The sequence below is a fragment of the Carex rostrata genome, chromosome 20, assembly GCF_964058835.1.
Source record: "Carex rostrata chromosome 20, lpCarRost1.2, whole genome shotgun sequence".
In the NCBI taxonomy this organism is placed as follows: domain Eukaryota; kingdom Viridiplantae; phylum Streptophyta; class Magnoliopsida; order Poales; family Cyperaceae; genus Carex; species Carex rostrata.
In genome coordinates, this window is record NC_135937.1 from 4937673 (window position 1) to 4963828 (window position 26156).

General features: G+C 34.8%; 3 protein-coding genes and 1 pseudogene across 5 annotated transcripts in view; 1 reads left to right on the top strand and 3 right to left on the bottom strand.

The window, feature by feature from the left end:
- Nucleotides 1–3560: 3560 nt before the first annotated feature.
- LOC144572150 (ACT domain-containing protein ACR4-like) lies at nt 3561–6572 on the bottom strand. 2 transcript variants are annotated; one of them, XM_078321583.1, is made up of 8 exons: nt 6433–6572; nt 5815–5887; nt 5656–5701; nt 5466–5580; nt 5277–5356; nt 4595–5194; nt 4403–4507; nt 3561–4326 (listed from the first exon to the last, which is right to left on the bottom strand). In XM_078321583.1, the coding sequence occupies exons 1-8, from the start codon at nt 6434–6436 to the stop codon at nt 3991–3993; spliced, it is 1359 nt and encodes a 452-aa protein (XP_078177709.1). In that variant the 5' UTR covers nt 6437–6572; the 3' UTR covers nt 3561–3990. The 2 variants fall into 2 exon arrangements, with proteins under 2 accessions (XP_078177709.1, XP_078177710.1); XM_078321584.1 differs by having other exon boundaries at nt 5277–5378; nt 6433–6541.
- Nucleotides 6573–15265: 8693 nt separating this feature from the next.
- ASPGA1 (N-terminal nucleophile aminohydrolases (Ntn hydrolases) superfamily protein) lies at nt 15266–17579 on the top strand. Its single transcript, XM_078321585.1, has 4 exons — nt 15266–15524; nt 15619–15849; nt 16139–16225; nt 16952–17579. Exons 1-4 carry the CDS (start codon nt 15363–15365, stop codon nt 17411–17413), a joined length of 942 nt encoding a protein of 313 aa, XP_078177711.1. The 5' UTR covers nt 15266–15362; the 3' UTR covers nt 17414–17579.
- Nucleotides 17580–20523: 2944 nt separating this feature from the next.
- LOC144572155 (nuclear transcription factor Y subunit B-1 pseudogene) lies at nt 20524–21659 on the bottom strand (annotated as a pseudogene). The gene has a single exon (XR_013517692.1). The product of XR_013517692.1 is annotated as a nuclear transcription factor Y subunit B-1 pseudogene (transcript).
- Nucleotides 21660–22232: 573 nt separating this feature from the next.
- The window catches only part of LOC144572152 (DEK domain-containing chromatin-associated protein 2-like), a 67965-nt gene continuing 64041 nt past the window's right edge, over nt 22233–26156 (bottom strand). Inside the window, exons 5-12 of the mRNA XM_078321586.1 lie at nt 25020–25079; nt 24820–24930; nt 24384–24464; nt 24141–24233; nt 23447–23876; nt 22943–23082; nt 22806–22836; nt 22233–22714 (exon numbers count right to left, since the gene is read on the bottom strand). Of these exons, the coding sequence (XP_078177712.1) occupies nt 22530–22714; nt 22806–22836; nt 22943–23082; nt 23447–23876; nt 24141–24233; nt 24384–24464; nt 24820–24930; nt 25020–25079 (1131 nt within the window). The 3' untranslated portion in view covers nt 22233–22529. The remainder of the gene's footprint in view (nt 22715–22805; nt 22837–22942; nt 23083–23446; nt 23877–24140; nt 24234–24383; nt 24465–24819; nt 24931–25019; nt 25080–26156) is intronic.

Consider the following 26156-nt stretch of genomic DNA (forward strand, 5'->3'; position numbering starts at 1 on the left):
TGATTCTTGTGAAGGTGAATCAATCAGAGCTATCAGGTTAGCAAAAGGCCCATGTCAACCTAATAACCCTTTGATCCTTCCTAAGGCTACCTATATCTCAATATTTATTGTTGGATTGTTAGAGTTTAGATCAATAAATGAATTGTTATTGAATTGTTGAATTTTTTTTAAATTTTCATATTTTTTGGTGAATTGTTGGATGAATTGTTGAATTTGTTGAAAATTTTGTATTTATTGTTGAATTGTTTTGTCCATCTATGACTCGAATCCTGACTACGCCACTGGACATGACAGAGTTAATTTCCGTGACATGACTAAAATAGTGGCACAAACACGTCACGCAACATACAAGCCACGTAATCGACACACATGACATGATATGACTGATTATAGCATAACTAACTTTATTCTCTAAATTTCCTTCTCTACTCTACGTGAGAAGGGCACCTGCATCGAAAGAGTGGTTCTGTTTTGTTTGTAATGGAGAGGGGGAGCGACGGATCAGTACAGAGTAGCCATCACGAGGTTCTCCGTAGTAAAGTACAAATGATGAGGAAGGCAATCACGCCCCTATAATTAATTCCAAAAGGGTAAACTAAAAAGAACATACTTTTAAAAGTCATTAACGCCTCTTTCGACATTAATTCGGTCTCTCCTAATTCCACTCCAATTAGATGTCTTCTCTTGCATTAATTAGGTAGATCTGCCTACTACTTGATGGATCTTTAATCTTTTCATCAGATAATTATTGCAATTTCATGGAATATACCTCTCTAGTTCCTTCCCAATAAATTATAATCATTTGCATGCTAGGTTCTTCATCCGAAATAAAATTGTAAATCTGTACTGTCCATTTGGAAATATGTGCAATCCATCGATCTTATGGCTACTTACATGGTACTCAATTAAAACAATTTCAATATGAAACCCCAAGGATTCTACGCTATAGATTGTAGAGATATCACTGATATGGAAGAAGCCTTGACCTGTCAGTCTTCGGCTTGGTTACATCTGCATTTATTACGCAGGATGATTTTTTTTGTCCATACCTCGGTTTAAATAAATGCAAAGACATGACAGTACGGTTTGATTTTTTTTTTTTATAAATCATAATTAGAAAAAAGTTTTTTTATGAAACCAACATGATTATTTTTTTTTTACCATCAGAACCGAAATATCATTTCAGTCTCCCTTTTCCTTTTAAGAGTCGAAATGACATTTCGGTCCCAGCTATTTTCACATATTTCGAGAAAAAATACTTTGAAAAATTGTAAAAATGCCTAGGACCGAATTGCCATTTTGGTCCCAAAAAAAAAAAAGGGAACCGAAATGGTATTTCGGTTCTTATGATTTTTGTAAAAAAAAAATCATGTTGGTTTCATAAAAATCTTTTTTTCTAATTATGGTTTATAAAAAAAATCGTAAGGCTTGGGTACTATAGATAGCATAAGGTAATCAGTGCTACGGTTTCAAAGCATATCGTAAAAATTTTAAATTTCGATTTAAGTAGTTCAGTAAATTGATTATATAATGAACTTGTAGAATATCAACTTTGGGTCCGGCTAATTTGCTGCCGACAGCATTTTAGCTGGAGGTGCTGCCGGATTTTTATTTTATTTTGTGATGTCCAAACAACAAATCCAAACCGTTATATGTTTATTATAATCTACTTGGAGACCAAATTTTACATTTTTTGGAATTTTTTTACTATTTATTAAGCTAATTTGAAAACCGCTGTTTTCAGTAAATTTCTGCAGCATTGAAATCAACATTTTTCAAACTAGCTTAATAAATAGTAAAAAAAATTCCAAAAAATATAAAATTTGGTCTCCATGTAGATTATAGTATAGATTAAACATCTAACGGTTTGGATTTGTTGTTTGGACATCACAAAATAAATAAAACGCGGCAGCACCGCCGGCAGAAATGCTGCCGGCAGCAAATTAGCCACAACCATCAACTTTTATTATTTTTGAAATATTTTTACTATTTTTTATGATTTGCAAAAGATGACAAAAAAATACTTAAAAGAAAAAGAAAAATGTCAATATTTTATGCTATTTTTTGTCATTTTTCATAAATCGTAAAAATAGTAAAAAAAAAATCAAAAATAGTAAAAATTGGTGTTCTACAAGTTTATTATATAACCAATTTACTGAGCTATTTAAATCGAAGTTTAAAATTTATACGATAGAATTTTTAGGCCGTAGCACAGATGACCTTATGCTATTCATAGCACTCAAGCTTTACTCAAACACGAGTACATGACAACTTCAAGAAGAAATTACATAACAGTGCTGCATGAACCAGACATGTGACATATCTTCATTCTTTATTTGAAAACCAGGGACAAAACCAAGAACTTACAACGACTTATAAAAATTACTTAAATTAAAATAATACAATTGTAGATATCTTCTTTGCCATTTAAATATATTGTATGTTTTAAAATTTATTTTTTTATTAATTAAGTGTTGATAAAATTAAACTGTGAATTTTCAAAATCATCCAACGGAGGGCTAATATTTTTTTAAGTCACGTTGATTCTGACAGACAACCTATCTAAACTATAAAAAAAATATAAATTTTACTTTTGATTTTGATATTTGATAGATTTTATTACGAATTAAATGTTATTTTATTCACCAGGACAACTTTGGTTGGTAATTTTCCGAGAACCAGGTCTACCTTAAAAGTGTTGGTGATTGGACACTACTTGGTAGTATATTGCTAAAAAAATTTGGTAGGACATTACTAGTTGCTTTCATTGAAAGGGTCAAAGATGTCAACTGAGAAAAAAAAATGAGAATCACAACGATAAGAAATACACCAGTAGGGTCTTTATCAGCAGATTCTAATAGAGCTTACAAAAGGCTTGAAGGATGTTGAAATGAAAATGAAATATTTGACACCCGCCTGAACCGTTTCCACATGTTCTTCTAAGGTCGCGACCACCACTATTTCCAGCGTGCGTTTGGTGGAATGGGTGGGTGGGTGGGTGAGTGTTTTGTGTGTGGGTGTGAGAATTTAATTAGAGGTGGATATTTTAGTTTAAAAATATGTGCATCAAATGGGTCAATTGACTCTATTTTTTTAAAAAGTGAGTCACATGTCATCTTTCTATATATTTTAAAAGAAAAATGATACAAGAATTCTAAATTGACTCCCGATTTAAAAAAAAAAAAATTCTATGCTTGATTCCTACTCTCTCTCTAAGTAGAAATTTTCTATATTTGATCTTCATAGTTCAGTTTTCTTGCATCTGCCTCTAAAATTAATTGGCTATTTTGTTCTCTTTTGTGCTATATTTAGATTTAATCAGAGTGTTACTGTACCACCCAATTTGAGGCTTGTGAATTGAGATATTTGTGCAGGTGATATTTTACCAGCAATTTTAATGATATTTCTCTGTTTGTGAGAGAGAGTTCACTATGTTGATTTGTGATTTTTTTAGTCATGTATTACTCAACCGGACAGTGTTCCTGTACCAGTCAATTTCAAAGCCGATTTTGCTTCCTGAAGGGAAGTTTTTCCTTTTTAAAAAGATACTGAACTCAACATTTGAATCAATAAACACGAGAGCAAATAATCTTTTTCTACTATATTCCCTTCTTTTAAGAGATTACACTAAATTCAATGTAATACATTTGCTATTTACAACTCTATCTTACAGTAGTATATTTACAATCATATTTTTATATCAGGTAATTCACAACTCCTAAATCAAAGATCGAAAGTACTCGGTACTTACACAAGACCTACTAAAGTTCAATCAGCGGCCAAACGTTCCAATGGCACCCACTGGGTCACTGACATGCAGGCCCCATGTAGGAGCTTCTTTAAGGGGACCTGTTTGTCAGTGACCCAATGGCACTGAGTTGGTGCCAATAGGTGCTAAATGGTAGTGGATGTAAACTCAGTTACTACAGCTAACTTTATCTATGCAGTATAAGCAAAGTTTACATGACTAAGCAAGGTGGTATGCACAATTCAAGGCCTGATGAGGCCGAAGTGGCACAGAGTTCTAGCCCGAAACAAACTGCTGAGAAGGAATTGGGTCGGGGACGACTCCTGCGGTGATTTTGGCTGCTCGATCTGGCCCTTCACTTGTAAAACTGTGAATCCTATGGCTTCTCTTACACGGTCTATCATCTTAGGGTCAACCGGATTGCCGTTCGTGTCACGTACATAGAAAATATTTACGGCTTTGTCTCCTCTTGTGGTCACTTCTGCTCTTGTCACCGTTAGACCATGTTCACGGAATATTCGAGTCACCTCAGACAGTAGGCCCACTTTGTCTTCTGTACATAATTCTAGCTTCAGACCCTGTATTGAGAACAATTAAGTACAGGCATTGAAATTAGTAGAACTGACTTCTTGTTTAGTTAATGTATTAATTTACCTCAGAAACCCTTCTTTCTATGGCCGCTTTAAGACATTGGATGACCCGTTCCTTTTCAGCCTCAGAATTAACAGGAGAACCATCTATATGTCTTATATAGAACTCCTTCACGAAGAAAAAATTATATTACTTTTTTAATTTACTCAAAATGAAGATAAATAATAGTTCAATAACAATTGCAATTACAAGTACCTGGAAGGCCTCGGGACCCTCTGCATCAACACTTGCATGGAAAACAACATATTTCATATCTGTAAGCGTGCAAACAGTGTCAAAGAGAAGCTTCGGCCGATCCTTGCACCTGATTGTGACAACAGAGTAATCCTTATCATGCCAATTTCGAAGTGTGACATGTGGCCTTGCATTCATGCCACTTGCCACGTCATCAGGCTTGACGTAATCCCTATCATCAAACATCATCTGATGAAGCCTCCTCTCAGTGTGTGTAGTGCACATGGAGACTGACGTCCTGGGCCCACGTGACAGGTCATGACCGCTTCCTTTCAGCAGATTTGACAGCCGCTCCTTGATTTTGGAAACTCGATCAGGGTCGGTTATGGGTAAGGCGGCTTGTTCATCAGTGACATGTATAACTGCAGCAGCACGTGTGTTGTGGGTCCATATCTCGGCATTTACCACATTGCAATTGAGGTCAGCTAAAACGGCGCTTACATCTGACAGTAGGCCCGGCCTATCGGTGCCAGTCAATTCGATAGAGGTGTAATTAGTTGCAGGGGCGATGCCGACCGATTGCCTCCTTGACGGAATGTAACACGAATCGGCCCCTAGAGACTGTTTTTGTGCAAAGTTAGGGTGATACTTTTTTCCAGAGCAATTAGATTTTGCTAAGGTTTTGTGCTAAGCAATTCCATACCTTTCTAATACAGTCGGTGATTGAACTGAGTATTGCTTCATCCTTTATTTTCTTTCCCCCTTGGTCCGTCACATTAAAAACTGTTGCAATTGCCAACGAAATCTTCAATTGTATAATAATATTTCTAAAACATAAACATAATTGCATTGATAAGAAAATAATTAAGTTGGGAATTAATATATGTTATACCATCCATGAACCAGCCTCCATCAGAGGTTATGTAAGCTTTGCTTATGACAAGATTTAAGTCTGTTAGAACCTGAACCACATCCAAGAGAATTCCATTCTTGTTTGCACTATCCACCTTCGAGATCATAAACTAAAATTAGCAAACCAAACTTAGCTAAAGAATTCAATGAGTAGAATGTATGAGTAATACCTTGACAACGGTAGCATTAGGGTAAGATTCATTGTCTATGATAACCCTAAATAGAAAAATATGGAAATAAATCAATGAAAGGAACCATGTTTGAGAATTTTAGCATTTGAAATTTACAATAATATGATGAAAAAAAAATTTCAGTTATGGTAGGCGTACCTAGGCGGATTCATCTTTTGTATGAATTTCTCGTACTCATCATCACTATCCCACGTGGGACTAAAATCGACATCTAAATTAAGAAAACAAATAATTCTTAAAAAGGGGATGAATTAAAATGAAAGAGGCTTTTTTTACTTTATAAAAAGAGAGCATTTTTTAGAAAGCTCGGAATAAATCAATGGAAGAGGAATCGATTCCTTTGAAAAGATAAAACAACACAGAAACAAAAAATGAATAATTTAAAAGAAAGATTCAGGCAAGATGACAGATTTCGTTAAAAGGAAAACAGATATTATAGTGCGGAGCGAAAAGATTGGAGCCGAGCTCTTGAAATCCCATAGTATCAAATTATTCCACTGGAGAAAAAATTTCAAAATTTTCAAAAATAAAATAACTCTACTACAGGAAGTTATTTAAATAACTATAAAAAAAATCCTTTCTCATCATGGGAGAATAATTTCATGACCTCTTTTACCAAAAGAAAATACAGAAGTAGGTAGAGAAATCAACAAGAACTCTAGAAATACCAGTTTCAAGGAAAAAATAAAGAAGCAACCTTTCTAGTTTCTACTAATAAGAGTAACTAGAAGAGAAGAAGAGTAGAGAGAGTAGTACCCATTGGAAATGAAATTATTTGATTCGGCCTTGAAAACCCTGTCACGAGTCTCGTCTCATCTCTCTCGAATCTGGAGCTACCAAGTTACAGAAGTGGCCTATCCTCTCTTTCTCTCTCCTGGTACCTCCTTAAAAAAACCAGTAGAGGTGAAACGGGAACTAACCCCTGTAATTATGTGTATTTTCAAGAGTAATTCTCTGCGGTACCTGACTACGTATAATAGTCTCAGCCGAACAAAAATTACTTCTGAGAATCTGACTCCCTTTGAGATTTGTGCTAGAACGACTCAGATCTCATTCTACACGGTCATGTATAGCACAGGGTGTTCTATTTTTAAGAGTTGTCTATAAAGGGCGTTTCTGCCCCTCTATTGAATCTTTGCCGTGGAATCTGTCTCCAAGAAATTTACAAAAAAGTAAAAGAATCTACCACCGTAGAAAATATTTTTTAAACGAAAATATTAAGGCGCTGGCTACACGGAATCAATTCACAGTAAATTATTTAAATTAATTACCTGCATATTTAAGCTATTTAATTAAAAAAATAACACGTTTTAAAAAAAAAAAAAAAAGAAGAAGATGGAGATCAAGTTTCTGAATAATAAATTCCATATCTATGTTGTTCCAACAAAAAAAATTCCCTATCCAGATTAAGATCTCATTACCATGACCTCTCACATCCGTGTGTCCTACATCACTAGAGCAAAGTCTAGTTTTTAAAAACTTATCACATTTTAAATTGGATATTAAAGTACCGTGTATATTTTCCTTGTCGAAATCAAGATCATGATTCCAATATAGATTTGTAAATTTAAATACATTTTAAAACATCTTATCAATTATGGCCCATTTTTCTGTTTTCAAACCAGCTTAATATATAGTAAAAAAAATTTCAAAATATGTAAAATTTGGTCTCCAAGTAGATTATAATATAGATTAAACATCTAACGGTTTGGATTTGTTGTTTGAACATCACACAGCTAAATATAGCCTTGGCAGCACCTCTGCTGAAATGCTGCCAGCAGCAATTTAAACAGACCCTATATATATATATATTTTGAAATCATGAGTTAGGAAGTTAAGCCACCCAACACACTTTCAAACTCCTACGTATATTGTAGAAATTGTTTTCAATTTATGAGTTTCAAACTCATGAACTCCGACATGGGAGTTACGTGTCTTTACTACTAAACCAAAAACAGATTCTTACAAATCGCCAGTATTTATATACAGGTAAGAGAAATATTCCAACTCCAGTTTAAAGTTGAGATGCACATTTAGGTTTGTAATATTATGCTTACAGCTCAAAATTTTATCTCACATATCATTCTTCCAGTCATTACTTAACTTCTTTTAATAAGAAAAACTGAATAAGTAATATACATTATGTAATAATCAAATATAAACTATGCATTAGATAGAGATACATTTTTGCAACAATCAAAGATGCAATTTAGAAGGTTCGGAAATAAGGGTGTTCAAAACAACTGTCAACAGCCCCTTTTTTTATTTACCACCCTAATAAATTAAAATTAAATGATTACCACCCTTTTTCTAGCTAATCCAGTGGTAATCATTTAATTCTAATTTATTAGAGTGGTAAATAAAAAAAATTCGGGTCAACAGCATATGGCCTTTGTCTAAAATCGAAAAATAATGTGTAATGCGTAGTAAGTGTACAATTTGCACTTTGCATTGTACAGCAGCAAGTGTGTATTCTTTTTGAGATGAATAATATTTTTTTTTTGAGATGAAGCAAGTGTGTATTCTTTTTGAGATGAATAATATTTTTTTTTGAAATGAAGCAAGTGTGTATTATAAAATATGATAAAAGTTTATGGAGATAGTTCATAGTTGGGGGGTGAATTTACGAGGAATAGTTTCTCGTTGACTATAACTAAGTTTATCTCTGTTTCTAAAAAATAACTAAGTTTATCTTTTACCCATTTAAAATATTCGTATAACATATGTAATTTTTTAGAAGATATATAGGTTCGTAAAATTTTGTCTGCTCCTGAATTATTTTTTTACTCCATCTAGAAAATTCAAAGTCCTAATTGTCCTTTTATTTTTATTAAAAATTTTATAATTGTATGTACAAATTATGTAAGTTAATCCTTTATTTTCGTTAATTTTTTTATAATTTATATTTATCCTCATTGATTCATATACTATGGAGAATTATTCCTATGAAACGATAAAAACCTGACCAATTTAGCCAAGCGTTTTTTGTGCTTTCAATTGGATTTTTTTTTTTTTTACCACAAATTTTGACCGATTAGGATATTGTATTTGTTTCGTTAAATTTAGGCATTGTATTTTATTTTAGAAAAAAACTTATATTATTTTTCTTGATGTGCTTTAAACACCTATGTATTAAGCACACGAAGAGGCATCGGATGTGGCTAGGGGTGGCAACGAGCTGTTAAAGAGTGAGCTAGGTCATACTCGTACTCGGCTTATTGGTATATCAAGCGGAGCGAGCGAGTTTGGATTTTAGGTCCCGAGTTAAAACTATTGCTCAAGATCGACTCGTGGGTCCGAGCGAGCCGAGCTAGCTCATTATTAGCTTAGCAGATTTATAAATTTGTATATTTTTTTCCTGCTATATCTTAAATTTTCATAACACATCTTATCAATTATGGCTAAAACAAAATAATATTTATATGACTAATTACTGAGGAATACTCTTAATTCAATTGTAATTAAGCAAATCAACTACTATAAATTAACTTTACAGCTAAATTCATACATACAAATATATCAAAATCCTAAATTCATACAAATATATTCACAGAATAAATTCATGCATACTAAACCAAACAAATTCATACAAATATATTCACAGAATAAATTCATGCATATCAAACCAAACAAATTCATACAAATTAACTTAATTGCTTATAATTAATTCACACATATTCCATACAAAATTACCAATCAACTTAAATACAGTCCAAAGTGCAATTGTCATAACACTAGCTATAACATTCATAGACAATAATATTTACAATCTGAAGTGAACGGATCCGATTAAACTATTAAACTATGTATATTAAATAGCTCGTTAACGACCGAGCTAGGTCAAACTCAAACTCATTAATTCTGGCTCGAGTATGTAGCAAGCGAGCAAATTTTAACTCGATCCATTAACAAACGAGCTGTTACCGATCGAGCTACGGGCAAATACCAAGCGGGCCACGAGCCACGAGCTTTTTTGCCAGTCCTAGATGTGGCACGTGTGCATATTTTCGTATTTGAAATGCATAAAAGATCGTGCAAAAGAATTTTAAAGCAAAAAATCATGAGCACTTCGAGCCGACATTTTTATTAATATTCAACTTTAAATATAAATATTCAATTATATTCAAAATCCAAAGTTATTTTTAAATATATCCGGTTTGAAATTTTTATTTCAAACTGCAATTTTTTTTTTTTTTACCAATTAGATAAGTTCAAAGTTTTCAATTCAAATGGAATCTCATGGAGAAGCGTGCCTGAACTGATGTCGGAGTTGAAATTATATATGATTTTCTGTACTGTTATATTTAGTGTAGTTAGCGTATTTTAGCGTAGTTAAACGTAATTTAGTGTAATTTAACGTAATTAATGTAATTAGTGTAATTTAGCATAATTATACTAAATTAGTATAATTTAGTGTATTTTAGCTTAATTCAACGGATTTTAGTATAATTAGCATACTTGAGTATAATTAGCTTAATTAGCATGATTTAGGGCTATCAGCGATTAAATTTTTAGGGTCTTCGATGAAAAATAACCACAAAATAAAATATAATATATCTAATTGGAATTCTTTGTAGTAAAAAAATAATTTAGAGTTATCGGCGATTAAACTTCCAGGGTCTTTGGTGAAAAATAACTAAAAAATGAAATACTATATATCTAATCAAATTGAACTTCTTTGTAATAAAAATTAATTTAGAGTTATCGGCGATTAAACTTCTACGGTCTTCGGTGAAAAATAACCACAAAATAAAATAAAATATATCTAATCAAATTGGACTTCTTTGTAATAAAAATTAATTTAGGGCTATTGATGATTAAACTTTTATAATCTTTGACGAAAAATAGCCATAAAATAAAATAATATATCTCTCTAAATGTAACATTACATAAAATCATAATTTCAACTTCGGCATCCAGTTCATGCACACTTCTCGAGGATATTCCATTTGAATTAAAAACTTTAAATTTATTTAACTAGTCCAAAAAAAATTCTCAAACTGCAAAATTAATTTTACAATTTAGATAGATTTAAAAATAACTCTAAATCTTGAATATAATTGAATATTTATATTTAAAATTGGAGTAGAACTAGGGTGTTCTTAAGCTCACCAAAGTATTTGGTGAGCTTAACTCCAAAACCCATCAAATCAGTTTCAAATAACGAATCCGAACCATTGAAATCCGCCTACCTTATGAGTGATGCGTCTACATGTGAAAATTTTAAACATTCAAATTAATTTAGTATAAAGTCAAGCGGTAAAAAAACGTTCAAAATATGAATGCACTAAAATTAATTTATTAACCTTCTAATTTTGACCGATTGACTTTATACTAAATTAATTCGAATGTTTAAAATTTTCACATGTAGAAGCGTCACTCGTAAGATAGGCGGGTTTCAACGGTTCGGATTCATCATTTGAAATCGATTTTATGGGTTTTAGAGTTAAGCTCACCAAACACTTTAATGACTTTAAGAACACCCTAATTCTACTCTTAAAATTGAATATTAATAAAAAAAAGGGAAAATTAGTTCCTTGCCACTTCAAAATGGTGAATTTAGAAAAATGCCACCCTAAAATTTTTTTTTTTACTAAATGTCACTCCAAATTTCATTTATTAAGAAAATTGCCACAAATACCATATTAATGTATAATTTTAAATAAATAATTTACAGTATAAGTGAACTGACCGAAATAGCCTTGATCTTCAAAATTTCTTTCTCTTCTAACGTGAGTCCTCTCCGTGACACTGTCCCTAAACGTCGCCTCCTGATAAAATTTATTTTTCTTAATCCATGGCAACTGATAAAATAATCTTTTCGTCTATAAAATGTTTCTGTGCCGTCCAGTAATTATTTTAGTTTTAATAGTGCATTAATGTATCAGTTGGGTTTGGTGAATTTCAACTGGTATGGAGCAAATTTGGTTCTTTGTGTTTTTCCTTGATTAAATTTTCATTCTGAGATTGAGTTTTATGAAAACAAAGGATAAATACAGGAGAGACAAATTTGGTGAATCTCAAACTCGTCTTTTTATTTTAAAACTGAACAAATACCTCTTGCATTCCTAATTGAGCTTATATTTCGCCATCGTACTATATTGTTTTTGATAGCTTTCTCTAGTACTGTAGTCTCATTGTTAGTGGGGAAGGTGAAGTGAAACATGGATTTTCTATTAAGAAAGGCCTGGTTGAACTCAGAAGCTTAGTTTCTCAACAATGGCTGCTTAGTTGTAGGGATCAAAGAAAATCCATGTTATTTTGAGTGTTAGTATCCTTATTGGAAAACTCTTAGATGTAGCGCCATATGAAAAGGATGTTTCCAGCTTATATTGTTGCTTATGAGGGAAACAACTAGGAGATGACTGGGAGACGAAGAGATAAAGAGAGGAGATGACTTTCTGATCGAACCCATTAAAGAAAGGAAAGGGTTAGGGACTGAGTGTATTTTTAGTATATACGAAAATACTCAACATATTATGTTTATTTTAATTACAAATGTATAATAATATGATATTTGTAACAATTTTCTTATTAAATATAATTTGAAGTGACATTTAACAAAACAAAAATTTTTAAATGATATTTTTTTAAATTCACCATTGATGACATGAAATTAATTTTTCCTAATTTTTTTAATAAAAATGTCGGCACTTCGAGAGTTCGAGTATACGGCCTCAGTCAGAATTGCGACACAAGTGACACGTGGGACTAAAAAATCTTCTCCTTTTCGTACGAGAATCTCAATGGAATGCAAAGTGTATTTTACGATTTAACTTTTTTCGAAGAGATGTATCCTAAATCATAATTCATAATTCATAAATGCGCCGTGAATCCCGTGATTGAATGGGAAGAAAGAAATTTACTTCCCGCAGAATTCTAATAGATGCACATCATAAATAGGCCCAAAATTATAAAAGCATCGGAAAATGGGCCGAGAAGAAGCCCATTTCTACTCTCCCATTTCCCAATTCAATTGCCTTTCCCGATGTCGAGTACCTCGATCCATCCCGACCAAATCGTGAATTCTAAGAGCATCTACATCCTTGAAACTCTTGGAGTTTCTAAATAACTGTTAACTAATTTTTAGAAACTTTATCTCTGGAAGTTTATAAACCCTCACATCCCTAAAACTCAAAATTAGAGTTTCTTAATTGCCACATCAACAAATAAATTACAAGAGAAAAAAATTTCAGCAAATTATTTGACCACGTCAGAGTTTATAAACGGTTTCTTATTAAGAAACTTTGGAGCAAAGTTGCTAAATAAGAAACCCATCTGCATCCCTGAAACTGGTTTAGAAACTGTCACATAAGATTAGAAACTCAAAGAGTTTCAGGGATGTAGATGCTCTAATCCCCCATGTAACTCAAACTTTGAATTTAGATGCAGACCGTCCGATAAGAATCCGCACGAATATTTAAAGAGATCCGTTAATTCTGACCTGGGTCAGATAATCTGATTTATCCAGATTATGATCGGACAGTCCATATACAAAGTCAAAATTTGTGTTACCTCAGAGACCTGATCCCCAAATCCTGCCGCAGCCTTCATTTCCTTTTGCAGATGCAAAAAGTCCCTCTAGTTTTGGGAAATAAATCTGCTGTGATTCTAAAGAGATCGCAGGACCCTGCGATTTCAAATCTAACCTTTAACTTTTTGAAATGCACAAATCTCAATAATACTTATTTTATATACACGAATCTTTAAACAGATAAATGGATGGATATCGAATAACAGGGCCCTGCGATCCCTTTAGAATCACAGCAGATTTATTTCCCTAGTTTTGTCTCCATCTGCACACTGAACCACGCCTCCATTGGTCCACTTAATTCAGTTTTGTTTAAAGCGCCGCGAGTGCCTGTTAGCCGATTTTTTTAAAAATACCCATTTAATAAATAAATTAAATTAAAATATCCAAGTTTCAACAAAATTTATAAAAATATCCAAACCGCGGATTTTTTCCGCGGCCCGGAATTTTTATTCCGGGGCGCGGAAAAAATTCGCGCCCGGAAAAAAAAAAAAAAAAAAATTTTTGGTCCCGACCGCGGATAATATCCGCGGGCCGAATTTAAAAATATTTTTTTTTTTTTTTTTCTTTTTTAAGTCTGGAGAAAAAAAATTATTTTTTTTGTCAAACTTTGTACCTCTGGTTAACATAGCAAAACACCTTCAAATATCATGAAAATTTACCGACATTCATTCTTGACTTCATAGAATAAGACTGTAAAGTTTCATACAAAATCTCAAAACAGATCGTGAGATATCGGCTCTCAAAAATTGCCCGAACTGCTGAAGGAGTGCTTCTGACCCCAACTTTGCACCCCTGATTAACATACCAAAACACCTTCAAAAATCATGAAAATTTACCGACATGTATTCTTGACTTCATAAAATAACACTGTGAAGTTTCATACAAAAGTTCAAAACAGATCGTGAGATATCGACTCTCAAAAATTGCCCGAACTGCTGAAGAAGTGCTTCTGACCCCAACTTTGCACCCCTGATTAACATATCAAAGCACCTTCAAAAATCATGAAAATTTACCAACATGTATTCTTGATTTCATAGAACAAGACTGTGAAATTTCATACAAAATCTCATAACAGATCGTGAGATAATGAAACATAACAAAACTGAAAACTGAAACATAATAAAACATATACTAAGAAAATAATAAAACTGAACATAACAAATCAAAACTCAAACATAACAAAACTGAACTCTCTCGGAAGGAGTGCTTCTAAACCCAAATTTGCATCTCTGATTAACATATCAAAACACCTTCAATCATGAAGCACTCCTTCAGCAATTCGGGCAATTTTTGAGAGCCGATATCTCACGGTCTGTTTTGAGATTTTGTATGAAACTTCACAATATTGTTCTATGAAATCAAGAATACATGTCGATAAATTTTCATGATTTTTGAAGGTGCTTTGATATGTTAATCAGGGGTGCAAAGTTGGGGTCAGAAGCACTCCTTCATCAGTTCGGGCAATTTTTGAGAGCCGATATCTCACAATCTGTTTTGATATTTTGTATGAAACTTTACATTCTTATTCTATGAAGTCAAGAATGCATGTCGGTAAATTTTCATGATTTTTGAAGGTGTTTTGGTATGTTAATCAGAGGTGCAAAGTTGGGGTCAGAAGCACTCCTTCAGCAGTTCGGGCAATTTTTGAGAGCCGATATCTCACGATCTGTTTTGAGATTTTGTATGAAACTTTACAGTCTTATTCTATGAAGTCAAGAATGCATGTCGGTAAATTTTCATGATATTTGAAGGTGTTTTGCTATGTTAACCAGAGGTACAAAGTTTGACAAAAAAAAAAAAAAAATTTCTCAAAAAAAAAAAAAAAAAAAAAAAAAAATTAAAATTCGGCCCGCGGATATTATCCGCGGTCGGGACCAAAAATTTTTTTTTTTTTTTTTTTTTCCGGGCGCGAATTTTTTCCGCGCCCCGGAATAAAAATTCCGGGCCGCGGAAAAAATCCGCGGTTTGGGTATTTTTATAAATTTTGTTGAAACTTGAATATTTTAATTTAATTTATTTATTAAATAGGTATTTTTAAAAAAATCGGGCCTGTTAGTGCTTTATTTGCTCTGACAACCTTCTCCACTTAATTCTATTTATATGAAATCTGTGTGCTCCATTTACATCTTCTTGTTCGATAAGCAAGTACATAATGGGGTGGGCCATAGCACTGCAAGGCGGAGCCGGAGATATCCCTGTAGATCTGCCCAATGACAAGCGGGCCCCACGCGAGGCCACTCTGCGCCGCTGCCTGGACCTTGGAGTGGCCGCTCTCAAGGCCAATCGCTCCCCTCTTGATGTTGTTGAGCTCGTGGTATTTCATTTTTTATTTTTTTCTATTTTGTATTTTATCCATTGTAGTACCAGTAAAAATTTGTTCTTTAAAATGGATTATTGAGGGGGCATAGGTGAGGGAACTGGAGAACTGTCCCCACTTCAATGCAGGGAAGGGATCTGTTCTGACGACAGATGGTACGGTCGAGATGGAGGCGTCTATAATGGATGGTACTAAGAGATGCGGTGCCGTATCGGGTCTAACCACAGTTGTCAATCCCATTTCTGTGGCTCGAATTGTTATGGAGAAAACACCTCATATATATCTCGCCTTTGATGGAGCTGAGGCTTTTGCTAGGGAACAGGTTCCTTTCAATACTGTTATATCATCCTAATTTTGAAATTTTAAGTTGAAACTAAATTTGTGTTATCCATTGCTAGCTTTTAAGCATAGAATAGGGTCATGATTGGTAAGACTCTGAAGTTCCATTTTCTAATGAAACGGGCATTGGCCTTTTTTTAAAAACAAAAATAGGGTCATGATTGATTCTCCTTTTCCACTTATTTTCAAATAGTCATATGCATCTTAATATGGTACAACTAAATTACTTTTACTGGTAAGTTAATGTCATTTTATTTTTTTTCTTACTTCAGGGGTTAGAAACTCGAGATCAGAGTTATTTCATTACAGAACAAAATATTGAAAGACTAAAACAAGCCAAGGAAGCGAACAGGGTTCAGGTATGCTCCTCAATTAGCCAGTATATAAAATGTATTATGATGCATGTCATCCTTAATTAGATGATTAAGGTACCAATCTAGATGGAGGTTTAATGTTGATTGATATCACCAGGGATTTGACTTATTGGCTGGAGTTAAACGTTCAAGACAAGAAAATACCAAACAATGGGGATTAAACTAAAAAAGTGTATAACTTTGTGATATCAGATACCCAACTTGTAGAGTTTGTTACTGTCTGACATCTACCTTGTACCAGAAAGGGACCCAACCTGATGCAAGGGGCTTTACTATCTGATGAGATCTGCAAATTCTGATTTTTCTAAAATATAAAATAAAAAAGCTATTCAACGTGTTAAACTTTAGTATATTTTGTCCTTAAATTGTCAAGCTTTAACTGGGCTTCATTTATTGGGCCCTTTCTATTTTAACAACCCTGGCCCAATTAGAGGTGGTAGGTCCAATCTTGAGGGAAACAATTGATCCAAATGTAAAAAACAAGAAGGCACCTGAGTCCTTTTGTTGTTTTGAAAAGAAAATATCAGCCCCATTCCAGATTAAATCGTTGGATGGTTTTATCTAGGCTTTTTTTGTCTCTCATGGTCCATCCACGTTGCATCATTGATCCTGGAATCTTACAACAAGAAAAAAATGTAGAAGCCTTAAAACATGATTGAAATACTGGATGTATTTGGATACACTATAATGAACTAATATGTCTACTTTCAGATTGATTACACCCAGCCTCAGCCAGTGAAAGAGCAGGTTCCCACAAGCTCTGAAGGCGACAGTCAAATTGGGACTGTTGGATGCGTTGCCGTGGACAGAAATGGCAATTTGGCAACCGCCACCTCTACTGGTGGTCTAGTAAACAAAATGGTAGGTCGAATAGGCGACACTCCCGTCATAGGTGCTGGCACCTATGCCAATACAATCTGTGCAGTTTCTGCTACTGGAAAAGGTGAATCCATAATCAGGAACACAATTGCACGTGATGTGGCAGCACTCATGGAGTACCGAGGCCTCTCTGTGAAAGAAGCAGCTGACCTTGTTATAGCAAATGCACCTGAGGGCACTGTAGGTCTAGTGGCCGTTACTGACAAGGGAGATGTTGCCATGCCATTTAATACCACCGGCATGTTTAGGGCTTGCGCAACGGAAAACGGTCATTCTGAAATTTCCATCTGGTAAAATTTTTACCTGGGTACAGTATTTTGCTTTGCTTTTGGGAGGCGTGATTTTGATTTCAGACAATTTGTAGTGGTTGACTCTGTTTTAGTGGGCTTGTTTGGGCCTAGGAATTTCTGGTGGGACCATCTCCCTTGAATTTAATGAGTGCAGAATAATTAAAATAAAATCAGAATTTCTTTCCTTGTTTTAAAATAGTGTTCTTTCACATGCTCATTCATTGTTGTGGTTGTGTTGGTAGTGGCCAGCCATGATAAGAAGGCCGATCATGGAACCCAAATTTGGATCATTATGCTTCTCTTTCTTTCTTTATTTTTTTTCTCCCTTTTTTGTGCTTGCACTAGACAAATGATCGGATACAAATTGCTAATCGTAAGGTTCTTATATATTAACAGATGTTGTAATTCTTATCTCTGGGTTCTTTCAATATACTAACCACTAAATAAAGTGCTCTGCCCTGATAATCTCACGATGGTCTAAAAGAATTCGTAAAAGGTTGTTATGTAGTGCTTAAATCATAACACAGATGGGTATAGTGAACCTGGTATAAAATATTAATCTATTTCCTGCTACTAAACCATCGTAGCCCTTGTTGGTAGCTGGTATATATTGATCCATACTGTATTGATTAGTACCTAACTGATTTTCATTGTAGCCCTTGTCTGTTGTATAAAGAATTGCCACTTAGTTGAGGCAGGATGCTTCATCAAGTAGGAAAAACTATACAAAAATCTACTAGGGTTTGAAGCTGTTTGGCATAAAAAAGGATCTACGCCAAAGCAGTTTGTGCAATTTGTATTTGAGTGACATGTTGTGTGTGGCATCTATTGGGGCAGAGGAGATCTCCTTCAAAATAAAAGATGTATAACACTGCTTTAGATATATTCCCTTTATTTCGTTTTAATTTACTTGTCAATTGAAAAGGACATAAATGTGAACATAATTAAAGAAAAGCATCTAAGAGAGGACAGAATTAAGATATTGAAAACTACCTTTGGTTCAGTGGGATGGGGCGTCGCACTAAAAAGATAAGTCAAATGATAGAGATTTTTCCCTTTTGTCTAGGCAATTTCAAATCTCTTCTGACTATGTCATCCTTTTTTCCTTTTGCATATAAGAAGAGAACAAGAATTCGATGAACCTTATATCGGTTCGTTAATTAGCCATGCTTATTTCACCCTAAGCATTTCATTGAAGGTTTTGAAATCTGCTACGGAACTTTAAATTCCACCTGTATTTATTTGTACTAGTCCTTTTCAGATTTGATCTCTAGAGAAAGACCCTAAAGAAACTTATTGCCATTCCATTATTGCTTTAGGAAAGGTACTAATCATACCAAAGCATAATATAAATGCATGGTACTGGTCCAAATAGAAGGTAATTTAGGTGCAGTTAGGTCTTAATTAAAGCCAGTGTGTGCAAGTGATGAATATATAATGAATTATTGATACTGGTGTAATTAAATAGGTAGAAAGGGTTGAAAGGGATGGCGGTAGTCTTTGGTAGAGGGGAATATATGGGGACCACTGGGGCAGAGAGAGAAAAATAGAAAAGGAGAAACTTTAGCCACTAGTATGAAAGGAGATATGGAATCAACCAATAGGAGCTCGCTTTTCTTTGCTGTAATCCTCGTAAAAGATCTGGTGAGAGCTTTTGGGACTTGCCTCTTCTTCTCCAGATATTGATCTCCAATCCTTATCCATGCTACTATTTAGACTTTGAACTCTTCTGCTGCATTTTTGGATGTTATTTTATGTGCAGCAGGTAGTCGTCAGAATCATAGGTTTTATACAAAATTAATATTTGTCAATTTGGTTCTCTCGAATGATAAATGATATACATTAATTACATTTGAGAATAATTAAATTATTTAGTCATGTGTGATTGTAGAAAAGATGATTCTAAAATGAAAACTGTTTTTTACCACAGAGTCTTTGAATGTTTGATACAGGCAAAATGTAGCTGTTAACAATTCGCTCCACATATCGCAACAGTGAAAGGGCAACAAAGGGACCCGGGTTTCCTCTAAATTTGCTATTCGTTGACATTCAAGAGTGGGGAGCAACGGCCTGCTGCAACCAACATAGCAAATTTAGAGGTAGAGAGCATCTCTCTCTCTCTCTCTCTCTCTCTGTATGCATGCATGATCAAACTATCGTGGCCGGTTTCTGTTATTATTATTTTTTTCAGTTGCACAGTGTACGTACAGCGAACCAATTAGGTGCTTAATTGAACATTTTAAATAGTTAGACCCAGAGGTCCAACTGACACACGCACACATATAAAAAAGAGAAGAGAAGGCAGAGAACTAAACCAAGTGCTAATGATCTTAACTGTTCTTTATTATTTGAGCTGAATTTTATTTTTATTTTTTCTGACAAGAGGTTATTTTTTGAGATAAAAAAAATGAAAATCAAGCTATTTAAATTTAAATATCCAAAAAAAATTATCTCATTTAAATTTTTGAACGTAAGACCTTATACAATAAAATCTGATTCTCGTGACAAAAGTTATAATTTGGTTGAAACACATGTTATTACTGCTTTGTTGGTGTAAAACTAGCTAGGGTGTTCTTGAACTCAACAAATTTTTGGTGAACTTAGCTCTAAAAACTATTAGTTAGATTGGCTTCAAACGACGAATCCAAACAATTTAAATCGATATACTTCATGAGTAATTATTTACATGTCAAATTTATAAATTTTCAAATTAATTCAGTATAAAGTCAAGCATTAAAATAAACAAGCCTATAAATTAATTCTAATATAGTCAACCTTAATCAATTTTTTATTGCTTGACTTTGTACTGAATTAATTTGAAAATTTATAAATTTTATATATAAATGCATCATTCATAAGTGCCTAGATAGGTTTTAACATGTTGGATTCATTATTTGAAGTCAATATAATAAATTTTTTGAGTTAAGCTCGCAAATAGAATTGAGCTTAAGTACTCTAATTCTACTCACATTATTGTTATAATTTGTTAAATATAAAATTTGTTAACAGGCGTAAGGCATAGCCATGCAAAGCAAGTTAGTAGAGTTTAAGACGAGTACGATAATACATCACAATTCACACATTTGGAAACTAGATAGTAAGATATCCAACATATAATATCAGAAAAGGAACATTTTTCTAAGCAAATTAGTTACAATTACCTCTGGTTATCCCAAAAAAGATTAATCTACAATAACATCTTCATCTTAACAAACTCCCCAACAATTAAGCTTTCAATTAACAAAGGATAACAAAGACTAATTTGAGTCTTGTCCAACCAAATTAATCATACATGATACATGCATGGTTTTATCAATATTCATATCATATCCTTCCTTGTCTCCCTGAAGGAGAAGAACTTCCACCACTGCCACCGCCGCTTCCACTACCACTGCTTCCACGAAACAAGCCACTCCCCAACTGATGTTGCTGATGCTGATATAGTGATCCTGACGTAGGGGACCCACCGTACAATTGTTGACCCATAACCATCATGCCACTGCCGCCACTGCCAGCGCCACCTGAGCCAGTACCATACAAGCCAGCACCATAACTACCACCGACATTACCCCCTCCCCCGAGTACATCAGTCTGTTGTGACGACGATGATGAAGCAGACCCACCGCCGCCAGGTGCACCAGTACCAGTGCCTTGCCTATCCCCCTCGAGTTCACGAAATTTATGCAGGTAAAGTTTGAGGGGATCAATATAGTCGTCAAAACCTAGCGTTGACATAGCCCACAAGAGGTCGTCTCCGTTGATGGTCTTGCGCTTCTCACGCAAACACTTGTCAGAGGCCTCACCGGTTATGAAGCTGATGAACTCCGACACACACTCCTGCACTGTCTCCTTGGCCTCCTTGGATATTTTGGCATTGGCAGGAAGTGCTTTTTTCATTATCCTGCTCACATTTGCTATTGGTAGAAACCTGTCCTGCTCCTTGCCGCTGCTCCCGTTGTTTCCTCCACCTCCAGAATCGTTATCAGAATCTGCCATGCCTTGAGTATTCCAATCACCCAGAAAACTAAACCTCTGAGTGACTAAAATAACAGAAAATACACTCTAATGGAGATCCGAGGGGAAGGAAGAAAAACTTGATTTACAAAGCTTTTATGACATGTGTAGTCAGTGGTTGCATCGGAAGAATTCAAGAAACAAAAGAAGACAGAGGTTGTATAGGCAAAAAATCCTCAAAGTTGCGATTGCACCTATTTGAGGCAGGAAAAACTGTGGTCGTCTCCCTTCCTCTCTCTCTGTCTGTCTGTTTTCTCTCGCTGGAATGCTGGATACTGAGTGGGGAAGGGAAGGAGAAAAAAAGGGGAGAGAAGAGGAAATGGGAGAGGGAGGTTGGGGCCCGTCGGATCTGGTGTAATAATTATCGGATGGAGGGTGTCACGTGGAGGCGGCACAGCCGTTATTAATTGATAAGAATAGGCAACGTGGAAATACTACATGCCGTGGATAAGCTTTCCATATGCTGATCTAGACCGTGGATAGAGACTGTGGGACCTAACCTGGAGGTGGTCACTGGTCGGTTTACAAAAAGGAAATAGTTGGATGGGCCAAGTGGGCTCTGGGCTGGGCTAGTTGTCTAAACTATTTGCCCAAAGTTGAAAGCATTGCTTCCCTAACTAATCCTTGAAGTTGACGACCTTTTATTCGTATCTGATCATTTTTGTTGTAGAATCAAGTTGCCGTTCCAAATAGTTGGATATATCCATGGATCCATACTGTGTCATATTCCTGTTTGCACTAAATCCAGAAAGTAGTAACACGCAATACCGAGCTTGACTCGCAGACAATCAAACATGCAACACGGATAATACAAAACCCCAAAATACACTATGTTATTCGAACTCTAACAGACTAACCATCAACATGCACAAAGGTCTAATTCAGTCTACTTAGATCTGTTGTCAGCCGACTCTGAATTTTAAAACCTAACTCATCCCTCCAGTTAAAGCAACATAATACAAAAGTGAAAAAGCTAGAGATGACAACAACTCCTTGCTATAAAACTTTTAAATACTACAACAATGGTAATTAACACATTACACAATATGGACAGAAATGCCCAAAGATGAGTCGCACCCCAGCAGAGAGAACCCCAACAATGGTAATCAAGCCTTCACACCCTTTGTAGATGAGCCTTTGCCTTTTGGAGCGGGTGCCTTCTTGACAGGCGCTTCATCCTCTTCTTCATCCTCATTTTCTTCGGCCTCATCTGCCAGCTTTGTCAGCTCTTCTTGGATCAGCATCTTCACAGTCACTTTCTTCCCTGTCATGTCCATCTTGTAATGTGCACCTGCTCGTGACATTCATTTGTCCTCCTAGTTAGAAATAGATAGACATACAATGACTAACTGGGAATTGACAAAGAGACTATTGCATATTACCTAGCTTCTTGAGGATGTCGGTGAAGGTAGCCTGAAAAATGACAAAGCAATTGGTAATAATTCCTCGTACCCATTTCACTCTATGATATTTAGACACTAACTTGAGAAAAAAGCAAAAAAGGGGGGAAAGAACATACCACATTAAAATCAACTTTCTTGAGTATATCAATGATGGTGGCACGTAGCTCTTCCTTGCTGGGACCCGACAATTGTTCAGCCTCTGCTGCTTCAGCAGATGCTTTACCCTTGCCTTTTCCAGTTGGAGCAGCCTTTTTGCCTGGAGAACAAATCAACAAAAAATTTAAAATAATTCTTGCAAATTGCAAACAAATGGTAAAAATCCATGCTCTTTGAAGTAAAACCATAAAAACAAAAGAACAATTTCCAACTCATGGGTGGAGCTGTGTTGATTAGGGGTGGGCTTAGCCACCCCTATAAATTAAAAATGAGCACTTCCATACTTTATATTATATAATTTTTATACAAGTATTCATATCTTTTAGCACCCCCTTATAAAATCAAATTACACTACAATTAACTTCTTTAGCCCTTTTTCCAACTTGCTAACCTCAGAGTAATAAAGCATAAATAGCTTGGTTAAAAAGGTAAAAGAAGGGAAGACATATAAATAAAGACTATACCAGAAGGTTTTTTGTCCTTGGGAGCAGTGGTATCAAGACTTTTTCTCTTACGCGAGAAGACCTTAGCAGTGCCTCTGGCCTCTCCCCTCTCCTCATCCTTATCCTTTACAGCACATGAGGCCAAGTTCTTTGAGGAAGAAGATTGGGCCTTTGCCTTTGCTTTTGAAGGAACTACTGCCTTCACCTTCTTAGCAACAGACTCCTTTTTCTTCCCGCCTCCTCCAGATGATCTCTTCCTTCCCGACCCATACTCATCATCGTCATCTTCTTCATCATATTCTTCCTCTTCCTCGATTTCTTCTTCTTCAACCTCTTTGTATTGCTTCTTATCTACTATGGGCGCATCTTCCTCCTCTTCCTCCTCATGTCCCTGTTCCTCTTCTTCCTCACTCTCTGTGTCCCCTCTTCTTTTTGAGCTAGATTCTTGCTTCTGTAATAACCAATACAAAAACAATGATGAGATAATAGTTTATTTATTTATAAATAACTAAAAAACATTCAGCAAGTGAAGTATAGAACGGCAGTATATAGTTGAATTGGGTAATTGACAGAGAAGGCCAAAAAAGGCATGGGTTAACTAGGTAAAGATCCAAATCAGGCCTAGAGAGATACAACCAGCAGACATAGTTCCTCTTTTATATCAATCAATAGACCAAGGGGAATTTATGGTGAAAGTTCTTAATCGCAAATATACCTTGCGAGACTTCTTTGAGGGAGTAAAGTCTAGGTCCTCCTTTGATGCACTTCCTCCTCTTGAAGTTCTCTTCCTCTTGTTGGATTTTGTTGGCTGCAATACAACATTTCCAAGAATACCCAGTAAATACAACAACAACAACAACAAAGCCCTTAGTCCCAGACAAGAATGCATACAAAATTGAAGCAGATTCCTCAGATAATAATGCAAACAAAATGACAAAAGGTAAATTTGAGAACACACCGTTTCCTTGTCTGAAAGCGAGCCACCTGTTGATGCATGCGGTTCAGCAATGAAATCCAGGAGCCTCTCTATTAGATCTTCCTGTTGGTTACAAAGTTTGATTTGCAAATATTAAAATATTATCAAAATGAACAGGATAGGATCACTGTAATGCTCAATGAATACAGCATGTGCCAACAGATTTTGAGATGGATTACAAGTCCTTTCATTTTGGCAAGAAATGAATATTTTAACCTCTGTAAGATAGTTGATCACATAAAAAGAAAATTAACAGCCCGCCAAGGAAAACTGAGCAAAGCACATAATAGAACGCAGAAAACAAGTTTTTAAATCAATTCATCACTAAGGTAAGACCAGGGAAGTGTAGTATGAAAAATCGATATGGTCATCCTAACAAGGTAATTTATGAAGAAGGGTAATGCCAAGATTTTGACACCTTCTTGTTCGTGATTTTGGAAGTAGAAACATTAAATAGATCACACAGTTCTAGAAGTGTGTCTTTGGTATATTTGTCCAGTCTCTCCTTTGCCTTTGCTCTCTGTTTTTCCTGCATAAAAAGGAAACCGGTCACATATATTGGTCGCCAATTCACATGGAAAATATAGACGTTTTATTATGATGAGGAAAAATACATACATCACTTTCATGCCAAACAAATCCAGAGTATTGGAGTATGTGGTTTTTGAACTCTAGCGCCTGAAAAAGACAGAAACAGTTAAAAGCACATTTTTAGCAATGATTTCCTCAATATTATCACATAACTCAGTTGCACCATAGCAATGAGGTGCACAGCAGTACTGATCAGTTCCTATATGGTCCAGGTACAGTTCTGTCACCTTACACCAAACATATTCAAAATAAACCACTTTTTTTAAAAACAAATCCTATAGTATTTGCAAAAAGGTTTTATCACCTGCAGTAAAGAGATTAAACATGGACAAAAATTTTATTTCTCCTAATATGACATAGAGCAACCCTAGTTTGTTGAGTTGTAAGACATTGACCACAATAATAACTTTCTATTGTAGAATTGTAGATCAAATATTTCTGTATATAACCTTCAATTGTGCATCAGCTATTTCTGTATATTGTTGTTGCTACGTTCTAACAGTCTTCTTCTAGAGCAATTATAGGGATTGTAAAAAAAAAATTCCATAACAAGTTCTGTTTATTTTTGTTTTAGAGCAAGTCAAAGCATCTCAGGTAAAACCATTCTATAGTTCTGCATTCTCCCAAGTATTCACTTAAGTTAGACAAGCCCTTGTACTTTACCATACAAAATAGTAGTAATTTGACAAGTAAATTATGAGATGGGAATCGCGAATTGAAGCTCCTGTTTTAATTCGCACCCATATTTTGCGTTTTCAAGGTCCAAGCAGCTGATCCAAACTGCTCAACATGATCTCTATATTAAATGTGCATGAGACCAAATTTACAATTTTTGGAACTTGTTTACTATTTTTTCAGATAGGTACAGAATCGCTGTTTTTATAGTCCAGAATTTTCTGAACAAAAACAATTTTGTACCCTATCTAAAAAAATTTCCAGAAAAATTAAAATTTGGTCTCCAAGCACATTTTAAAATGGAGATCATGTTGAATGGTTCGGATCAACTGTTTGGACTTTAAAATCGGAAATATTAACACAAATTAAAACAGGGCTTTAATATGGAGGTAGAATTATGGAAAGGAAGATCAAGGTTTCATTAATTGGGAAAAAAAGTTAAGAAGTAAATGATGAAGACTTTGACCAAGGAAAATAAGAAACATTCAT

Coding starts and splice junctions, on each gene's coding strand:
- ASPGA1 (XM_078321585.1), top strand. CDS start 15,363: ATGGGGTGGGCCATAGCACTGCAAGGCGGAGCCGGAGATATCCCTGTA. Junction 15,525..15,618: donor TTGATGTTGTTGAGCTCGTG/GTATTTCATTTT, acceptor GAGGGGGCATAG/GTGAGGGAACTGGAGAACTG. Junction 15,850..16,138: donor AGGCTTTTGCTAGGGAACAG/GTTCCTTTCAAT, acceptor TTCTTACTTCAG/GGGTTAGAAACTCGAGATCA.
- LOC144572150 (XM_078321583.1), bottom strand. Junction 5,702..5,814: donor CAAAAGATGAATCCGCCTAG/GTACGCCTACCA, acceptor TTTTCTATTTAG/GGTTATCATAGACAATGAAT. Junction 5,581..5,655: donor CTAATGCTACCGTTGTCAAG/GTATTACTCATA, acceptor ATGATCTCGAAG/GTGGATAGTGCAAACAAGAA.